The sequence below is a fragment of the Corythoichthys intestinalis genome, chromosome 10 (genome assembly GCF_030265065.1).
Source record: "Corythoichthys intestinalis isolate RoL2023-P3 chromosome 10, ASM3026506v1, whole genome shotgun sequence".
NCBI lineage: Eukaryota > Metazoa > Chordata > Actinopteri > Syngnathiformes > Syngnathidae > Corythoichthys > Corythoichthys intestinalis.
Window position 1 is genome coordinate 40,163,740 of NC_080404.1, and position 17,573 is coordinate 40,181,312.

General features: G+C 38.5%; 2 protein-coding genes across 17 annotated transcripts in view; both read right to left on the reverse strand.

Annotated features, from left to right (window-relative positions):
• LOC130923491 (sorbin and SH3 domain-containing protein 1) overlaps positions 1-2,226 on the reverse strand; it is a 117,844-nt gene extending 115,618 nt beyond the window's left edge. For 2 of the 12 annotated variants that reach the window (XM_057849240.1, XM_057849233.1), the window contains exon 1: positions 1,869-2,225. In XM_057849240.1, the coding sequence (XP_057705223.1) occupies positions 1,869-1,891 (23 nt within the window). In that variant the 5' untranslated portion in view covers positions 1,892-2,225. Of the gene's footprint in view, positions 1-1,868 lie in introns of all 12 variants that reach the window. The other 10 variants (XM_057849238.1, XM_057849235.1, XM_057849246.1 and 7 more) reach the window with 8 other exon arrangements.
• A 2,308-nt stretch (positions 2,227-4,534) lies between these two features.
• pik3ap1 (phosphoinositide-3-kinase adaptor protein 1) overlaps positions 4,535-17,573 on the reverse strand; it is a 73,156-nt gene continuing 60,117 nt past the window's right edge. For all 5 annotated transcript variants that reach the window (XM_057847374.1, XM_057847373.1, XM_057847375.1 and 2 more), the window contains 6 exons: positions 15,269-15,462; positions 15,119-15,191; positions 14,863-15,030; positions 11,321-11,391; positions 11,139-11,236; positions 4,535-6,653 (listed from right to left, as the gene is read on the reverse strand). In XM_057847374.1, coding sequence (XP_057703357.1) covers positions 6,548-6,653; positions 11,139-11,236; positions 11,321-11,391; positions 14,863-15,030; positions 15,119-15,191; positions 15,269-15,462 — 710 coding nt within the window. In that variant the 3' untranslated portion in view covers positions 4,535-6,547. The remainder of the gene's footprint in view (positions 6,654-11,138; positions 11,237-11,320; positions 11,392-14,862; positions 15,031-15,118; positions 15,192-15,268; positions 15,463-17,573) is intronic.

The following is a 17,573-nucleotide window of genomic DNA, read 5'->3' on the forward strand; positions in this document are numbered from 1 at the left end:
AGTCTTTTCTGTTACAAACAAAACAATGATGATAAAGTTATACTTTATTGTAAGTTGATCTATATTACGTTTTTTTCTTTAATATTAAAAAGGACAGAATGTTATGCTGAGGTGCATTTATAATCATAACAATTTTATAGACTAATTTTATCATTTACAGTGGCGGCAGAGAGTTTGGGGTGGGGGGTGTCAAAACGTTTATGTCTTCCTGGGGGGAGGCGTAACATAAAATTGAAAAATACTGTTGACATATAATTTTACCTCAGTGGCTGCCATTGATAACAGACTTTCGATCCATTTGACCTGAGAGGTTGGCAGTTGCCGCCATCCTCCCAGTTCAAATAAATTGGACGTCTACTGGCGATAAACTCATTTAAATTCACAGCAGAAGGATGAAAACAGCTACGTCTATCATCGTCAGTTAAGGTAGCCAGTAGATTGAAGCCTGTTCTTATTGAGTAAACAACTGAGATACTTCACTGATCCTGTCCAACCAGATGATAAGAACAAGAACAAGCCTTTATTTGTTTCCCTGAAGGAGCAAACTTAATGTTTACACTTTTATATATTGAACATGCTAAAGAGCAATAGCCCAGAAACACAAACATTCAAAATAGGAACACTCAGGACATATCAGAGTGAGTGGATTGCAGTGTTTACTCAAGGGGAAATGGCCTTAGATTGAAAGCTGACTAGTCGGGCATCCAATGCCAAATTTTTGACCTGCTGTGTGACTCTAAACCAACCACATTGCTGAACATGAAGTGACAGTGGCCATGTAGCACATACACAATAAAGCGTGGCTTTCTGCTAGTCTCATTTGATTAATTATTTGTTTGTGGTAAATATTTTACCACGCTTGTGTAGCGTCATATTACAAACATCCCTTGGATTTAAAATTAAATTCCAACACTGTGAATGAGAGTCCAGAAACAGTGAGGAAAATTTGAATTTTTTTCTCACCAATAGAAGCTATACTTTACGTTGAATTAGACAAAAACAGTATACTCTATGAAAACCTGCTGATGTCAAAATATGGAAAACACCAATCTAATCTATATAGGTATCATCTTTTAGTATGTAGTAAAACACGTGTGCAGTGTGACATTTGGTCACGTCACATGCTGTTCTGTTTGTCCTGGTAGAGCATGTAGTTAAACATTCTGTGTCAATAAGAGCAGAGACTCACGTATACTACTGCGCAGTGACATAATACTGGTAGGTGAAACTTGACCAAAGAAAGAAGCTTCTACTCAGCTATAATCAAATTATGTCAGTGTTGACCATACATGACATCAATACTGGAAAAAGATATGCAAATGTGGGAGTAAAAGAAAATTGAAGAACAAAAAAACTCCATGTAAGAGGGTTAGTTGATGAGATTGATCATGCTTGCTGTCAAGATGATATAGTATTTCCACATTAGTTAATAAGTTACATGATCTAGCAATGATTTTGAACTAGCTCAGTTGCCTAACTACTACAACAGTGTCAATTCTCATACATGTTCTCAAAATGAGATCACCATTACAGCCTGGAAACATTGACAGTCCTAGCACAATCTAACAATTGCCACAATAAATTACATCTGGAATGGGCAATAAAGTCATGAATGGCTTCTGTGCGGGGCATGCGGCACTTACGGCTTAACCCACTGTGTGCATTTGCCTTTGCTGCAGTGACCGTCCCGAAAACAAAACTGACTCAGAGAAAATTGGTCGCATTAAATAAGATGAATTGACACTGAATTCATAAATGCACTGTTTAGGGTCATCAAAAGAGGGAGGTTTGCAAGATAACTCATACTGGATTTAAAAATAAGAATTTGAAACACTTGTCAAGGATCCTAGGAAAGAAAACGTGCTTACCTGCGCTTGCTGGTGGTAATCATCCAGTGTCGTTATGGCTCGTGCGGTCTGCACTGTGCTCAGTCTGCTGGGATGGCTTCTGCCTGTCTACCAAACGCGCGCACAATGCACGCACATTCACACAAAGCCCCGGCTGCGTCAAGATGCAGTAGAGCTACTACCCCTTCACAATAAAAGCACACAGCCCAGATGCTGATTTAATGTGAAAGGTTTCATCCGGTGTGTCTATGTGTTGCAAAGACTATTTAAAATAAGAAAATACAGATACAAACAAATTAATTGGTTTTTGGAAGTAGTCTCATTAACTGAACGTACTATATGATACCTAGCACCATCAATGGCATCCAATGAGTTAAGAATTGTTTGACCAAGCAATGACAGCAATTACTTTACGTTCATGTGAGTGCAGTCCCTGACAAAATTATTGTCGCTTATCCATTTTTTTTTAGAAACAATTGCTAATAACTAGGGCTGTCAAAATTATCGCGTTAACGGCCGGTAAATAATTTTTAAAAATTAATCATGTTAAAATATTTGACGCTTTTAACGCGCATGCCCCGCTCAAACAGATTAAAATGACAGTACAGTGTAATGTCCGCTTGTTATTTGTTTTTTGATGTTTGGCGCCCTCTGCTGGCGCTTGGGTGCGACTGATTTTATGGGTTAGTACCAGGAGTGAGCATGGTGTAATTATTGACATCAACAATGGGAGCTACTAGTTTATTTTTTGATTGAAAATTTTACAAATTTTAATAAAACGAAAACATTAAGAGGGGTTTTAATATAAATTTTCTAAAACTTGTACTAACATTTATCTTTTAAGAACTACAAGTCTTTCTTTTGCTTTAAGAGAATGTTAATAATGTTAATGCCATCTTGTTGATTTATTGTTATAATAAACACAATACTTATGTACCGTATGTTGAATGTATATATCCGTCTTGTGTCTTATCTTTCCATTCCAACAATAATTTACAGAAAAATATGGCATATTTTATAGATGGTTTGAATTGCGATTAATTACGATTAATTTTTAAGCTGTAATTAACTCGATTAAAAATTTTAATCGTTTGACAGCCCTACTAATAACCTGACTTTTAATTATTCAATTGGTTTAAGAAATGGCTCATGTGAAAGCTAAGACCCTCCCAAATGATGCTGAATGTACAAAAATATATTTGTTTCACTGAAAAAAGATTTATCATTTAATGAATTAATTTTCGCAAGACAAAAGTTTAGTCGCCAACAGAAAGTAGTGTAAAAATTGGACAAAAAATGTACTTCAAATACAAAAATATGTTACATAACATAAGCGAATTAACTAGTGGTGCTGTGAGATCCAAATTTAATACTTTGTATGACTTCCACGGGCTTGAAGGACTGCATCCATGTGGTTCGGCAAGGATTCATACAATTTACTGATAAAATCATCAGGAACATCAATGAAAGCAGTCTTGCATGCCTCCCAGAGATCATCAACATTCTTGGGTTTCGTCTTCCATGCTTCCTCTCTCATCCTACCCCAGACACGCTCAATGATGTTCATGTCTGGTGTGAACAACGGATCTTGATCTTCTTTGCCTTGAGGAACTTTGAGGTAGAGATTGAAGTATGCGACGGAGCACCATCCTGCTGCAGAATTTGTCCCTTTTTATGGTTAGGAATGTAAGAGGCAGCTAAGATTTGTTGATACTTCAGACTATTGATGTTGCCTTCCACCCTGCAGATCTCTTGATAACCCCCATACTGGATGTAACCCCAGACCATGATTTTGCCACCACCAAACTTCACTGTTTTCTGAGTGAATCTCGGATCAATGCGGGCTCCAGTAGGTCTCCTGCAATATTTGCGGCGACTGTGGTGTAATTCAATGGAAGATTCATCTGAAAAATCCACCTTTTGCCACTTTTCCAGCGTCCATCCTTTTGACAGGCTGGTGGGCCTTGGCAAATGCCACACGTTTTTTTAATTGTCTGCACCATGAGAGATCTGCAGGGTGGAATGCAACATAAATCTTAGTTGCCTCTTACATTCCTAACCATATAAAGGGACAAATTCTGCAGCAGGATGGTGCTCCATCGAATACTGTACTTCAATGTCTACCTCAAAAGTCCCCAAGGCAAAAAAGATCAAGATCCTCCAGGACTGGCCAGCCCAGTCACCAGACATGAACATCACTGAGCATGTCTGGGGTAGGATGAAAGAGGAAGCATGGAAGACGAAACCCAATAATATTGACGAACTCTGGGAGGCATGCAAGACTGCTTTCTTTGATGTTCCTGATGACTTCATCAATAAATTGTATGAATCCTTGCCGAACCACGCCTGGATGCAGTCCTTCAAGCCCATGGAAGTCAAACAAAATATTAAACTTGGATCTCACAGCACCACTACTTAATTCGCTTATGTTATGTAATGTATTTGAAATACAAATAAATTTTTTGTTCAATTTTCACACTACTTTCTGTAGGCAACAAAACTTTTGTCTTGCCAAAATTTGACCTTTATGTCTTCATTAAATGATAAATCTTTTTTCAGTGAAACAAATATATTTTTGTACATTTAATTTTGGAGGGTCTTAGCTTTCACATGACCCATTTTTGAAAACCAATTGAATAATTTAAAGTCAGGTTATTAGCAATTGTTTCTACAAAATGGATAAGTGACAAGACTTTTGTCAGGGACTGTATACAGTAATTTGGTATTAAAGGGAAAAAAAGTATATTTTTTCATTTGTCAATACCGCACAGCCAGGTATTGGAATCAGCAGGCAAAAAATGGCATGGGTGCAACACTAGCAGTTAGTAATCACAGCAACAGAAAAAGATTGAATGCAAATCACAATATGCATAAAGACTATATGTATAAAATAAATTAATAAAATCCAAATACACAAAACAAAACATCCTTCATATTAAGTACTGTGAACTGAGACTGATACCAGTATCAGCGGGGGGACGATCCCGGCCAAAATTGTGGTATGGGTATCGATGAGTACCAACAAAAAGGGCGCCGATACCATTTACCGGTCCGGGGCCTGAAAAATCCAGCCCGACCAGATCCGGCCCGCGGGTATTCAAGCCCAACCCGGCCCGAGCCCCATCAATTAACTTGATTTGCAGGCCCAAGCTCGAAAAAACCCGAAATTTTGTTTAATTAGTTGGCCTGAGCCTGAAAACCCCCCAAAATTGTATGTTTTATTCATGAGGACTCAGGAAAAGAAGGAAATGCGGGGATGTGATGTGTCAGTCAGACCTGGATATAGCACTGCTTGGAAAAAGGTTGCATTTTGTGTAATCACATTTGTGACGATGCCTGTGCATGATAACAAATTACAACCTGTCTTTTGTAACTAATTCTCCCAGTTGAACAAGTTTGTAAGATGCATATTCAGTAAACATTTATATATTTTATATTTGTTTGTCTGTTCTATCAGGCGGCTAGTGGATTTGACATTCATTTTAAGTTTTCTTAATGTTTAAATAGTCTCCATATTTTTATGATCATTATAAATGCATTTACACAACAAAATAACGCTGGAAAAGTTTGTCAAATATATTTCTAGTATGAGAGCAAAGCGCCACATTCGTTTACATTCAACGAAGCCGACATAGGTTTCTGTATAGCATCTTCAACAATTAATTTGAAGCCTTTCCATATCCCACTCCTACCGGTGCATGTTTGCCTTTTCAATTCCCCCGTCTTTAGTTTGTTATTCACTTCATGCTGCTCCATATTGAAAAGGAAATACCGGGATGCGGACCCGCGGAGGGCGCCAGGGGAAGATTAAAAAGAGGGCGGGGGCCACGGCATTCACGTGCGCAGGCATGCACAGGCTCTGAGTCTGCGGCTCCTGTTTGCAATTACCATACAGCGCGGTCTTTGTTTTATCCAAATTATTTATTTAATAACAAGTATTCCTTAGTTTAACATCCATACATCATTTTAGTATACATTTATAGTAAATATATATTTATTATTAAAAAAAAAGTTAGTGAGAGAGAAGTCCGGCCCGACCCGACTCGAACGTAAATAATTGACATTTTGGGTCGGACCTGGCCCTGCTGGTGCACAAAGAGGGAGGCCAATAGAGAGACACGATCCTGTGGTAAATTATTAGTATTATTACTTAGAATTTCATTAAAGTTGCACTGTTTGGCCTTTGAGGGGTTTAACAAATTTTATTCAGGTCATTCAGTTTATTATGATAAATGTATTTTTCTTCTTTACTGTTAGGCTAGTATTACACATGTTTTAATTTCACAAATTTAGCACTATTTTGGCCTTTTAGGAGCCAAAGGTTTATTCAACTATTGTCGCCCATACCAGCTAGGCAATAAAAAAGTTCTACTGGATTCACTTTGTATCAGTCTTTTTCCTGTTCCGCAAAGGCAAGCAGCAGCCTGATAGCAATGATTTCACATCCAAGTATGAAGCTCTTTGGAAAAAAAAAAGAAAAAAAAATAAACTGAGTGGTGTCGGTATCGGCCGATACTGCACAGACAGTTATCAGTATCGGTATTGGGGCCAAAAAATGGTATCAGTGCAACATTATTATTAAGGCCGCTCTTAATCACACATTTTACAGTATAACCCATGTTTTGCTAAGTGGTACTGTACTTAAAATTAATCCAAAAAAGTGGATAGTTCTCTATGGTCTATTTATCAATTTCTGTCCATCACCGTCGTCGACGTGGAACAGGTGGAGCGGAATTGCTGTGTCTTTGAGGAGGTAGTAGGGGTGGGGAAGAGACATAGCGCTTGTGCAACATCTTATCTGACGCACTGTAAGACAAAATGTGCAACACGTACATTAGTAATAGAACTATAGTCAAGAATATAACTGACTTTTCAAAATACAGCTGTAAAAAAGCGCTTGTACAGTGAAAGTACTGTGAAAATATACACACTCCCTTCACATACGTAGACATTGGGCATGAAATACGCCAGTTCTCAAATTTTTATTAATCTTTTTGCAGACATGTGACGCAATAAATGGGTAAGAAAGAGGAACATGAACATTGCACAACGTCACTCACGTCTGCTAATGGATTGGACTCACAATTCTGACAGTTTGAGTCCGAATAGATGTGAATTTGAGTGTGTACAGTAGGGGTGTGACAATATATTGAAATGGAAATATTGCATCCCAAAAGGTTATTGACATGCTCTTGCCAGGAATCGATATATCGTTTTAAAAAGGTGCCACTGTTTGGGTCAAAATAAGGAACCAACAGGTTGCTACCAATATCTTCCATTAGAATAGTGTCTGAGTTAGCTAATTGGCTGGCTTTGACAGTGCTAGACGTCCCATCCATTTTAACTGGGAGGGTCCAAAGTTGGTTAGAAGTCTAGCATGGTCAATGGAACTGAAACAGAGCATTCACAGCCAGTCTTCCTGGTTTTGGAGGCATTTATAGGTCATATCATGTTCATTTTAGGGCACTTACAGGTCACTTTCTGTTAAATTGTTGGTCACTTCCTATTCAATTAACATTTAATTTCTGGGTCCCATCCTGTTCGGTAACCCAAAATCAACAGGAAATGATTAGAAATGCCCCAAAATCAACACCAAGTGACCAAAACCCAATATATTGTACAGGCAGTCCCCGGGTTACGAACGAGTATCGTTCCTACGATGGCGATGCAACCGGAATTTCCGCGTAAATCAGAATTAACCCTTCTGTACCCCTAAATCTCAAAATAACTATACAAAAACATATATTGTAAGTAGGGCTGTCAAATTTACCGCGTTAACGGGGGGTAATTAATTTTTTAAATTAATCACGTTAAAATATTTGACACAATTCACGCATGCACGGAATGACCTGTTCATGCGTTGCCTCAAACAGTTTACAATGACGCCGTGACAAGGCAGAGAAATGCGAGTGGACACAGGCATTCATTGGACCCCGCCTTTTATAGACCCTACTCACCTACGTCACAAAATGACGTGTCGCTGTATCCAGCCGCCATATTGTCCGTCATTTTTTAGCCCTATTCTCAATGGTTTCAATTAGTCGTGCAATTTATAGAGCAATTCATGGAAGCCCCGGTGTTATCTGACGCTGTAAACTCATTGGATGCGTTGCATAAAAGGCGTTATGTGGAAAAGCTTCAGTTTATCCATTCGCCAGATCCATATTTGATGCCTAAATCGATGTTTTTCGACCCGCTGTCTTCGCCGTCTCTGCCTGACATCTGCTACCCTGATATTTACAACTATCTTGTCCACACAAAATCAGCCTATTCTCACGAAAGTTTGAAAAACTTTAAGAGCTTGGAGGCTTATAAATACTTCGTTGCTGGTTGGGTGAAACAGGTCCTCGTCCACGAAAATTCGGCAGGAATCTATCTTGTGCTCGGGAAGGTGAGTTACGAAATTTTCAGTTCAAAATCTTTTGTTCTTGCTAACATCCACTGTCAAGTCTAATGTATTTCATGTCATTTGTCAATGGAGCTAGGGCTTTTAATGTTTATATGGTTTAGCGATAGCACTCTCACTACATACATATATACAGGTTGACCCAAAAAAAAAGTTTACACTCAGTTGACTGCTTATTTAAAAGCCATTGAAACATATCTAAATAGGTTGTCATGCTTAAGTGATTCATTAAGGTCACTCAATGCAGCTGTTAATCTCTCGTCTCTACAATTCCTGCGCTTCTGCTGAAAATGAAGAAAACTTTAGCTGTACCTGAATTGCTGCGTGCCGGTCTGACACCTACTGAGATTGCAACAAATCTGAGAATATCCAGATGTGCAGTCTACAAAGTTAAAAAGAAGCTGAAAGATACTGGAACAGCCTCACGAAAACCTGGGTCTGGAAGTGCCCGATCTGTGGGGACCAAAAAGTTGATTGACAAGGTGATATGTGGCCACCCAGAGTCCAGATCTCAATCCCCTGGATTATAGTTTATGGGTAACTGTGGAGGACAGTGCCTGTAAGAAGCCACAGACTTCTGTGGCAGCCTTGGAGCGGTCCATTGTTAGATCTTGGGAAAAGATGACAGCATCCTACATAAAGAAGACCTGTCAAGCGTTCCGCAGGCGCCTGGAGGCTGTTGTGACACTTAAGGGAGGACACATTGAAAAATAGAGTGTACTGTACATGTTCTTTACAATAATGTATAATTTGTGATTAAATTCTAATTCTAAACTTAATAAACATGGCATTTAAGTTGTATTATGGCAGTGTAAACTTTTTTTTGGGTCACCCTGTAATATGTAATAAATATGAAGTGCGATAGCACTACTCCAGATTGTCCCTAGTTGAATTTATTTTTTGGCTTTTGATCTCAATAGTGAAATTGTAAATTAATTAATTAATTATATATTTTGAGGTCGTTCATTCACAACGTCTGAGTGTATGTTGTCGGCGATTAGCCTGGCAATGATCATAATTGTGGTTGTCAGCCCAAAACCCTCTAAATATAGATTAAATGCATTTTACCAGATATAAAATGTCTACTACATAATCTGTGGTAATCGTTTGGAGCCCAGTTTTCTCGTCGAATTGCAGCAGCCCATCTCGCTCTCCTCTCCGGGTCTCTCGGAATCCGGTAGAACTTCAAGTCTCTCCGTCTATCTTCTCTGTTATTGCAACCGACCGCCACACACGCCTTCACCATTTTGATTATTAATGTTAATGAGCAGAAAAACACGCCATAATAGGAGGAATTTACGTAGTGGTAATGCATCAACAGTGACGAGTTGACGGACAATATGGCGCGGGGGCGTGGTTGTGACGTCATGTGAGTAGGGTCTATTGGCTTAAGCTTTGGCAACTCTTTCACAACAAATATAAGTATTGTGGGGAACGACGTGGGGAAGAATGACAGGAGACATTTTTCTTAACACGCTTAATTGAACACAACGCAGAACATACTGTATACCATTTGCAGCCACCACTAACAGTCATGGCTGCCAAACTTTCCATCATGCATTTGGGCGGAGCATTCAAGTTGCTACAGTATCGTTTAGTGAAAGCATAACAAAAATAATATTCCTATCTCTCAAAAAAAATAATGTTCTCAAAAAGAAAAGTGCTCAATGCAAAGAGAACTGGCATTCCCAATCAAAATAGCTATGCAAAATACACATACAACTTATTCAGACTTTACCTTGGCTGGATCTCTAATTTAAAACTCGCCAGTGACACCTCAAGGTGTATTTCAATCACTACCTTTCAATATACAATTACTATAACTTGTACTCAAATTATTGTAAAGATCTACAAGTCTTTCTATCCGTGGATCCCTTTAACAGAAAGAATGTTAATAATGTTAATGTCATCTTGTGGATTTATTGTTATAATAAACAAATACGGTACTTATGTACAGTATGTTGAATGTATATATCCGTCTTATCTTTCCATTCCAACAATAATTTACAGAAAAATATGGCATATTTTAGAGATGGTTTGAACTGCGATTATTTACGATTAATTAATTTTTAAGCTATGATTAACTCGAATAAAATTTGTAATCGTTTGACAGCCCTAATTGTAGGTCATTGTACTCTCCTCACCAAGTAGTTGGAGCTAAGTCCTTGCTAGACAGCAAGTTCGGCTCTAATTTTTCCCCTCCCTCTCTCATTCGGCTGCGCGACTTCTTTGTGGGCGCAAATGCGCTTTTCCTCGTGTGTGCACGTCCACTCTTCTTCTTGTGCGCAAGTACGTTGTTCTTCGTGTGCACATGTGTTTTTACTCACATGCAGACGTACTACCTGCTCTATGCTTCCTGCGCCAAAATGAAAGTATCCATCACAAAACAAAAGTCAACATTATTATCAAATACACATTTGGCCAAAGGGCAGAACAGTCATATTAGTAAAATAAAGTAAAAAAATAAGGTACTGTGAGGTACAATAAGCTACGGTTTACGCGACAAAAAAAAAAAAAAATAATAATAATAATAAAACGACTGGAGACAAAATGGCGGATGAGGCAGCATCTTAAAGTCGAAATCACATAAGTTGGGCACGCCTCAACCCAGGGACTACCTTTATATTGTAGAATGATTTCCTGACCCATGTATCGATAACTGTTATATTGAACCCTTTCTCGCAAATCGTATCGTATCATGAGATAATCAGAGGTTCCCACCCCAAGTGTACAGACTGTTCCCCCAAGTCGTTCTCACACGTACTGTAAATACAGTGTACATTCTCCTCATGTATCCTAAGTATATTTTTGGAGTATCCAATGTCATGTTGCTTTGTTTACACTTACATTCTTTTAACTTCGCATATGTTCATAAACAGACTGACCTTTGTGAGTTACGTGGAGGAATTCTAGGTGGAATTAGTGGAGCAGCCTCGGAAGGTCGTGGAGGTCGTGCTGGAAGAGGGAGATTTTCTATAGAGTCCTTTGACCCCCACCCAAAAAAAGAAAATACTGTTAACCATTACATAGAAAAATGAAAAACCAACAATGACTTATTAAGATGTACCTCTAAATCTGGATCCGTCCCGCTACTGTAGCTTAAATTGCTGTGAGTGCTGAGTCGATTGCTCTCAGTACCTGATGTAAAGGAAAACGTGCTCAGTCTTTATGTCATCAGACCTACATTCAGAATCTAAGCCTAATACAAGACAAGTCAATATTTAGAAAGATAGTGGTACCTCCACATACGAATTTAATCAGTTTCAGGTCCTGGGTTGTAAATTGAAATGGTTGTATGTCAAGCTGGATTTAACGCATAAGAATACATTATAATTCGATTAATTTATTCCACATCCTAAAAACCTACACTAAATTCTTCACAAATACTACCGGTACAATTACAAAAGTTTGGACTCAGATGTCACGCAACTCAGGGTAGTAGCAGATCGTCCCCCTATCATCTCATGAGAACCTAACATGATCGAAACGCTTTTTTTTGGATTAGAAATACATTCACACACCTAGGGGGTAAACACCTATTGAAGAGAGTCCAACAAAAAAAAAAAGAGGCGCCACTGAGCTGTGCAGCCGCGCCCTTATCCAAAACCTAAATGAATCTTTTAATTGGATCAATTCAACCAAGTGTGCCAAATTTCGTGGCTCTATAACAGGGGTGGGCAAACTATTCCACAAAGGGCCGCAGTGGGTGCAGGTTTTTGTTCATACTCATCATGAGGACAGCCTTTCACCAATCTGGTTTCCTACAAGTGCAATCAGTTGATTGCAGTCAGGTGCTTCTTGTTTCCACTGAAACCTCATTGGTTAAACTGTGTGCTGAATCAGTTGGAACAAAGACCAGGACCCACTGCGGCCCTCGAGGACCGGTTTGCCCACCCCTGCTCTATAAGCTGCCTAAGTCCCTGAAGAAAAATCTACTCCCTTTTAATGGTGAACAAAGGGTCATCACGGCAACAGACAGTGACATGTGGACATGGGCCTTAAAATGTAGTATTACAAAAGGTCTTGTAACTACAATGTCGAACCTGAAAAGAACTGGACATGTATAAGTAAAATGAGTTACTTCGTTGCCACGAGCTGGCGCTGTAGGGTTGACGCAAACGACCTGTGGAGGACCCTTCACGGTAGGACTCTCACCAAGCATGGGGAGTTTGGCACAGATATGCTGTATGTCTGCCAAGTTATAACTGTTGAAAATTTGTGGGGAGACAAAATGGTGATGGTCATTTTCACTTGCCTGCTTGGACCTTTCTGCTTCAACGAAACCTCAAGATTTTTCATCATGCACCTGAACACATGTCTTAAGACGCCCCTGATGAAAGTTTGAGGTCAATTGATGTTTTTACCTCTGATGAGGAGCCTGTCTAGTCAAAAACACTTTCCTCTTCCCAGGAGGGTGCACCAGGCCTAAAGGGTAATATTTCAATGCAGTTGTCTTCAGGCTGGGATACCTCACATACTTGCCAGATATTAAAAAGATTGAACCTTGTATTAGGGAGTTATTAGTCATTTACTGAGTTTGGTGTGTTGCCAAAAAATGGCTGACTTTGGCACCCCACCCAGGTCAGGCCTGTAAATGAAAATTCACTATTTTGATAACTTAAGATCTCATATGTTTCATTAACAGTCTCACTAATTTTGAGGAGGACCCTGCACCCTGTATATCGACCAAAATTGCATATATTTTTGATAATAATAATAATAATTATTAGGGTTGTCAAAATTAACGGGTTAACGGGCAGTAATTAATTTTTAAAATTAATTACATTAAAATATTTCACGCAATTAACGCATGCGTGGAACGACCCACTCGAGCATTTCCGCGAACAGACTACAATGGCGCCGTTTGAAGAATATTGAGAGCTAAGGGCAGAGACAAGCAAGTGGAGTGGACGCAGGTGTTAACGGCACCCGCCAAGGGGGCCGCTGTTATTTTCAATGTGACCGGCATTGTCACTTTGAGCAGTGAGGAACAAAGTGGTCGAGCAAGAGAGTAGCGATAGTGCGCAGTTAGCGCAGGCTCAAGTGCTGCATCCCCTACATGCTTTTGTTTTGTGAATAAAATAACCCACAAAAAGCCATCCAACGCCTCTCAATGTTTATATGTACGCCGCCGTCTTCCTCAGGAGGAAATTGGACGAACCGAGCCATCCGACGACAACGAGCCAACATGAATCGCCTGTCCATAGCATCGCCAATTACCAAGAAGCGCGAATTGGTAATGCAGGCATTTATTGGAGCTGCACTATTTAATGAAATTAGCGGTGGCATCTCTTCCACTACTGTTATCACTATTGTGGCAAGCGACATGGGGAAGAATAATTGGAGATGATCTTTTTCTTAACACCATGTAGTGTATTCAACGCAGAGAAGATATACCATTTGCAGCAACTACTGTGACTCATGGTTGCTCAAATTCCCATCATGCATTTGGGCAGTTAAGAACATTTAAGTCGCTACAGTATCATTTAGTGAAAGCACAACAAAAATAATATTCCTATCCCTCAAAAATAAAATCATGTTCACAAAAAGAAAAGCGCTCAATGCAAAGAGATCTGGCATTCCCAATCAAAATAGCTATGCAAAATAATACTCTATTCAAACATTAAGTTTAGCTCAACAAATACACTTGATGGCAATATTTAGTCACAATATACAAACTATCATAATTACTATAACTTGTACTCACACTTATCTTTTAAGAACTACAGTACAAGTCTTTCTATCTGTGGATCCCTTTCACAGAAAGAATGTTAATGTTAATGCCGTCTTGTGGATTTATTGTTATAATAAATGCAGTACTTATGTACAGTATGTTGAATGTATATATCCGTCTTGTCTTATCGTTCCATTCCAACATTACATAAAAATATGGCATATTTTAGAGATGGTTTGAATTGCGATTAATTAGGATTAATTAATTTTTAAGCTGTGATTAACTTGATTAAAAATTTTAATCGTTTGACAGCCCTAATAACTATCTAACAAATCAGGTTGCAATGTGGCAGTTGTAGTTTGCATGCTGTTCCTGAAAGCACCATGACTGATGAGAAAGTGAGAGGTGCGGAAGAGTTTTTAATTTCACTTTTCATGTTTTGTAATTGTTGGTGTCAGCTACGGCAAACAGTAGCCATGTTGTTTTGGGCAAGTTTTAAAATAAATGTTTAAAAACCTGACAAAGCTGGAACCTTGCCAATGTTACAATAATAATAACTGTCCCCTTAACTTATTAAGATTGGTGAGCGGAGGTTGTAGGAAGACTGTCAAAACAGACATATTCCATCATCACCATCTTAATTTCAATGGTAAGAGTCACCTTTTTCCTTTTTTCACCTGCACTAACCTATCCACCTTTCAGCCATTTGGCGGGAATGATGAAATAACAGTGAAATTTCTGTTGTAAATCGTCACATTTTGAGCATGTCATCATATGTCGAGACAAGTGATGAGTCAAATTTTACGTCAGATGTCGAAAGGATCGTATGTCGAGGTACCACTCACTGCATTGTACACAGTTTGATTGACACCATCATCCAGTCATTCATTTTCTATTTTGTTTAAAATTAATGTAAGCCTAACAGTCAAACCCACTGGATGTACTAGATGTGCTCCCTGTCTTCCAGCTTCCTCTTTGGATACACTGAGCTGCTGAGGAGGATGGAGGCAACATTCTGGGCGATCCATCATATACAGCACACTCCAATGTCATAGTAGCTCCCCAAAAAGAGTTTCTCTGCAGTGGAGCACTTATGTTGTAGTCTGATAGTTGAGACATAACATCGTAATTTTAATGAGTAAAACTTCAAATTCAAAATCCAATTTTATACATCCATCTAAAATATATTACCAAACTCTTTTCCTGTCTTGTCTCTCTCATTGTGACGCCTGTTAATGCTCTCTCTTAATCGTCTCAAATTATCCTTAAGTGGAAAAACACATGCTTGTTAAAATACATTCTGAACATAAATTAGTATTTCACACACTGTGACTGTTTTACCTGTTGATAGCGCACTGAGCTTGCTCTACTCTCAAGGTCCAGCTGCCAAGCTTTGAATTCACGGACAGCTTCATCCACAGTAATTTCTCCCACTTTGACCCTCTCTTGTAGGGTTATAAGCTGTCTCTGACCAGGCGTTTTCATCCCAGCAAAAGGTTCGTATAAAGGCACGGGAGCTTCCATCACAGGATGAACTGCAGGTGCAAAGAGGTACTTGATAATTCTTATGGAATGATCCATTTTGCATTAAAAAAAAACAAAAAAAAACCCAATATCAATATAATGCAAACATTAAAACTCGACTTGTGGGAACACTGCAGGACCAAATGCATGATAGTAAAGTCCATATCTTTTGGGGTAATCATGTGCATTTCAGATGACACAGATGATATTACTGTTGTCAACCTCTGGGTACCCCCCGATGTTTTGTGATGCCAAGTTCACGATAACGATTATGTCAGAATATGGAGACAATGGCGCTAACAGGGGTGGCCACGATTCCCTCCCCCAATAAATTTGTTGGCCACCCCACTTCCCAGTTATAATGTCAGACTAGTAGCTGTGGATCTCAAAATGTTGACTGGGCTGTTATGGACTATGCACATTAAACAGTTTTTATCTTTGAAGCAGATATTTTCCAAAATTTTGTAACCAGTGTTATCCATACATGGGTCAGGAAATTAATCTACAATATTCTACAATACTATGATTAAATAATGATTAGGGCTGTCAAAATTATCGCGTTAACGGGCGTAAATTTTTTTAAATTAATCACGTTAAAATATTTGACGCAATTAACGCAGATGACCCGCTCAGACAGATTTAAATGACAGACAGTGAAACGCTCACTTGTTGTGTTTTATGGAGTTTTGCCGCCCTCTGCTGGCGCTTAGGTGCGACTGATTTTATAGGCTTCAGCACCCATGAGCATTGTGTAAGTAATTATTGACATCAACAATGGCGGGCTACTAGTTTAATTTTTGATGGAAAATTTTACAAATTTTATTAAAACGAAAACAATAAGAGGGGTTTTAATATGAAATTTCTATAACTTGTACTAACATTTTTCTTTTAAGAACTACAAGTCTATCCATGGATCGCTTTAGCAGAATGTTAATAATGTTAATGCCGTCTTGTTGATTTATTGTTATAATAAACAAATACAGTCCTTATGTACCGTATGTTGAATGTATATATCCATCTTGTGTCTTATCTTTCCATTCCAACAATAATTTACAGAAAAATATGGCATATTTTATAGATAGTTTGAATTGCGATTAATTACGATTAATTAATTTTTAAGCTGTAATTAACTGGATTATAAATTTTAATCGTTTGACAGCCCTAATAATGATATATAATATAATAATAATGATGGTAACTTTTCTGTTTTGGTCGATTTTAGCGACGCCAGTGGACATAAGCGGTAGTGTTTTGCCTTAAGGAAGACTGCGTTTCCCAAGAAGATCAGCGCACACCCGCACAGTGTCATAAAATCATGATCTTCAAGTCGCCTGCAGATGGATTGAATGACATTTCTCTTTCTAGCGGCTGTGTGACGGATGATTAGTAATTCGGTAATGAATGCAGTTGTGGATAAACAATAGCATACGACGGTTAGCAACCGTGTGGCTAACCCCTCCACTCCACCTGATGAGTTTGATTGAAAGGAGGGATGTCACGCCAGCAAATGAGAGCCAGGCCAATGTTTTTTCTTGAGTATCCTTTTATCCTGGTAGCCTCCCTTTTTTTCCTCCTGGTACAAAACTTTTTGTCTCTTTTTTGCTCTGCCATCTTTGGAGAATTCGCACAAAATCTTTCGCATCGACTTTGGGAATGGGGAAAGGAAGAAGTTATGTTTGCCGTAAAGCGGTCAGCACATTTGTAGTTTTTTTTGGTCACATTTTTTGACACCTGCCACCCTCCTCAAAGTTAATTAATGCCAGTGAAAGCGATACAGACCCCATCAAGTTATAAAAGAGGTGTCATTCAAATAGTTGTCAGTTGACATATCATCATAAATGTTATGAAAATATTTAATTAAGGTTGAAAAGTTATCTAGTGTTGCTTTAAAAAGAAAAACAAGCTGTAAAGATAAACAATGTTTAATATTTGCACTGTCGCAGACCATCTGTTAAAAACCTTGTCCTATCCAATAATACGAAACTCTCAAAAATTATTAAAGGGATCCTCTATTTTTAAGGCAAGTAATTCTTAAAAGATAAATGTTAGTATGAGTTATAATAATTTGATATTTAAACCCCTCTTAATGTTTTTGTTTTAATAAAGTTTGTAAAAATTATTT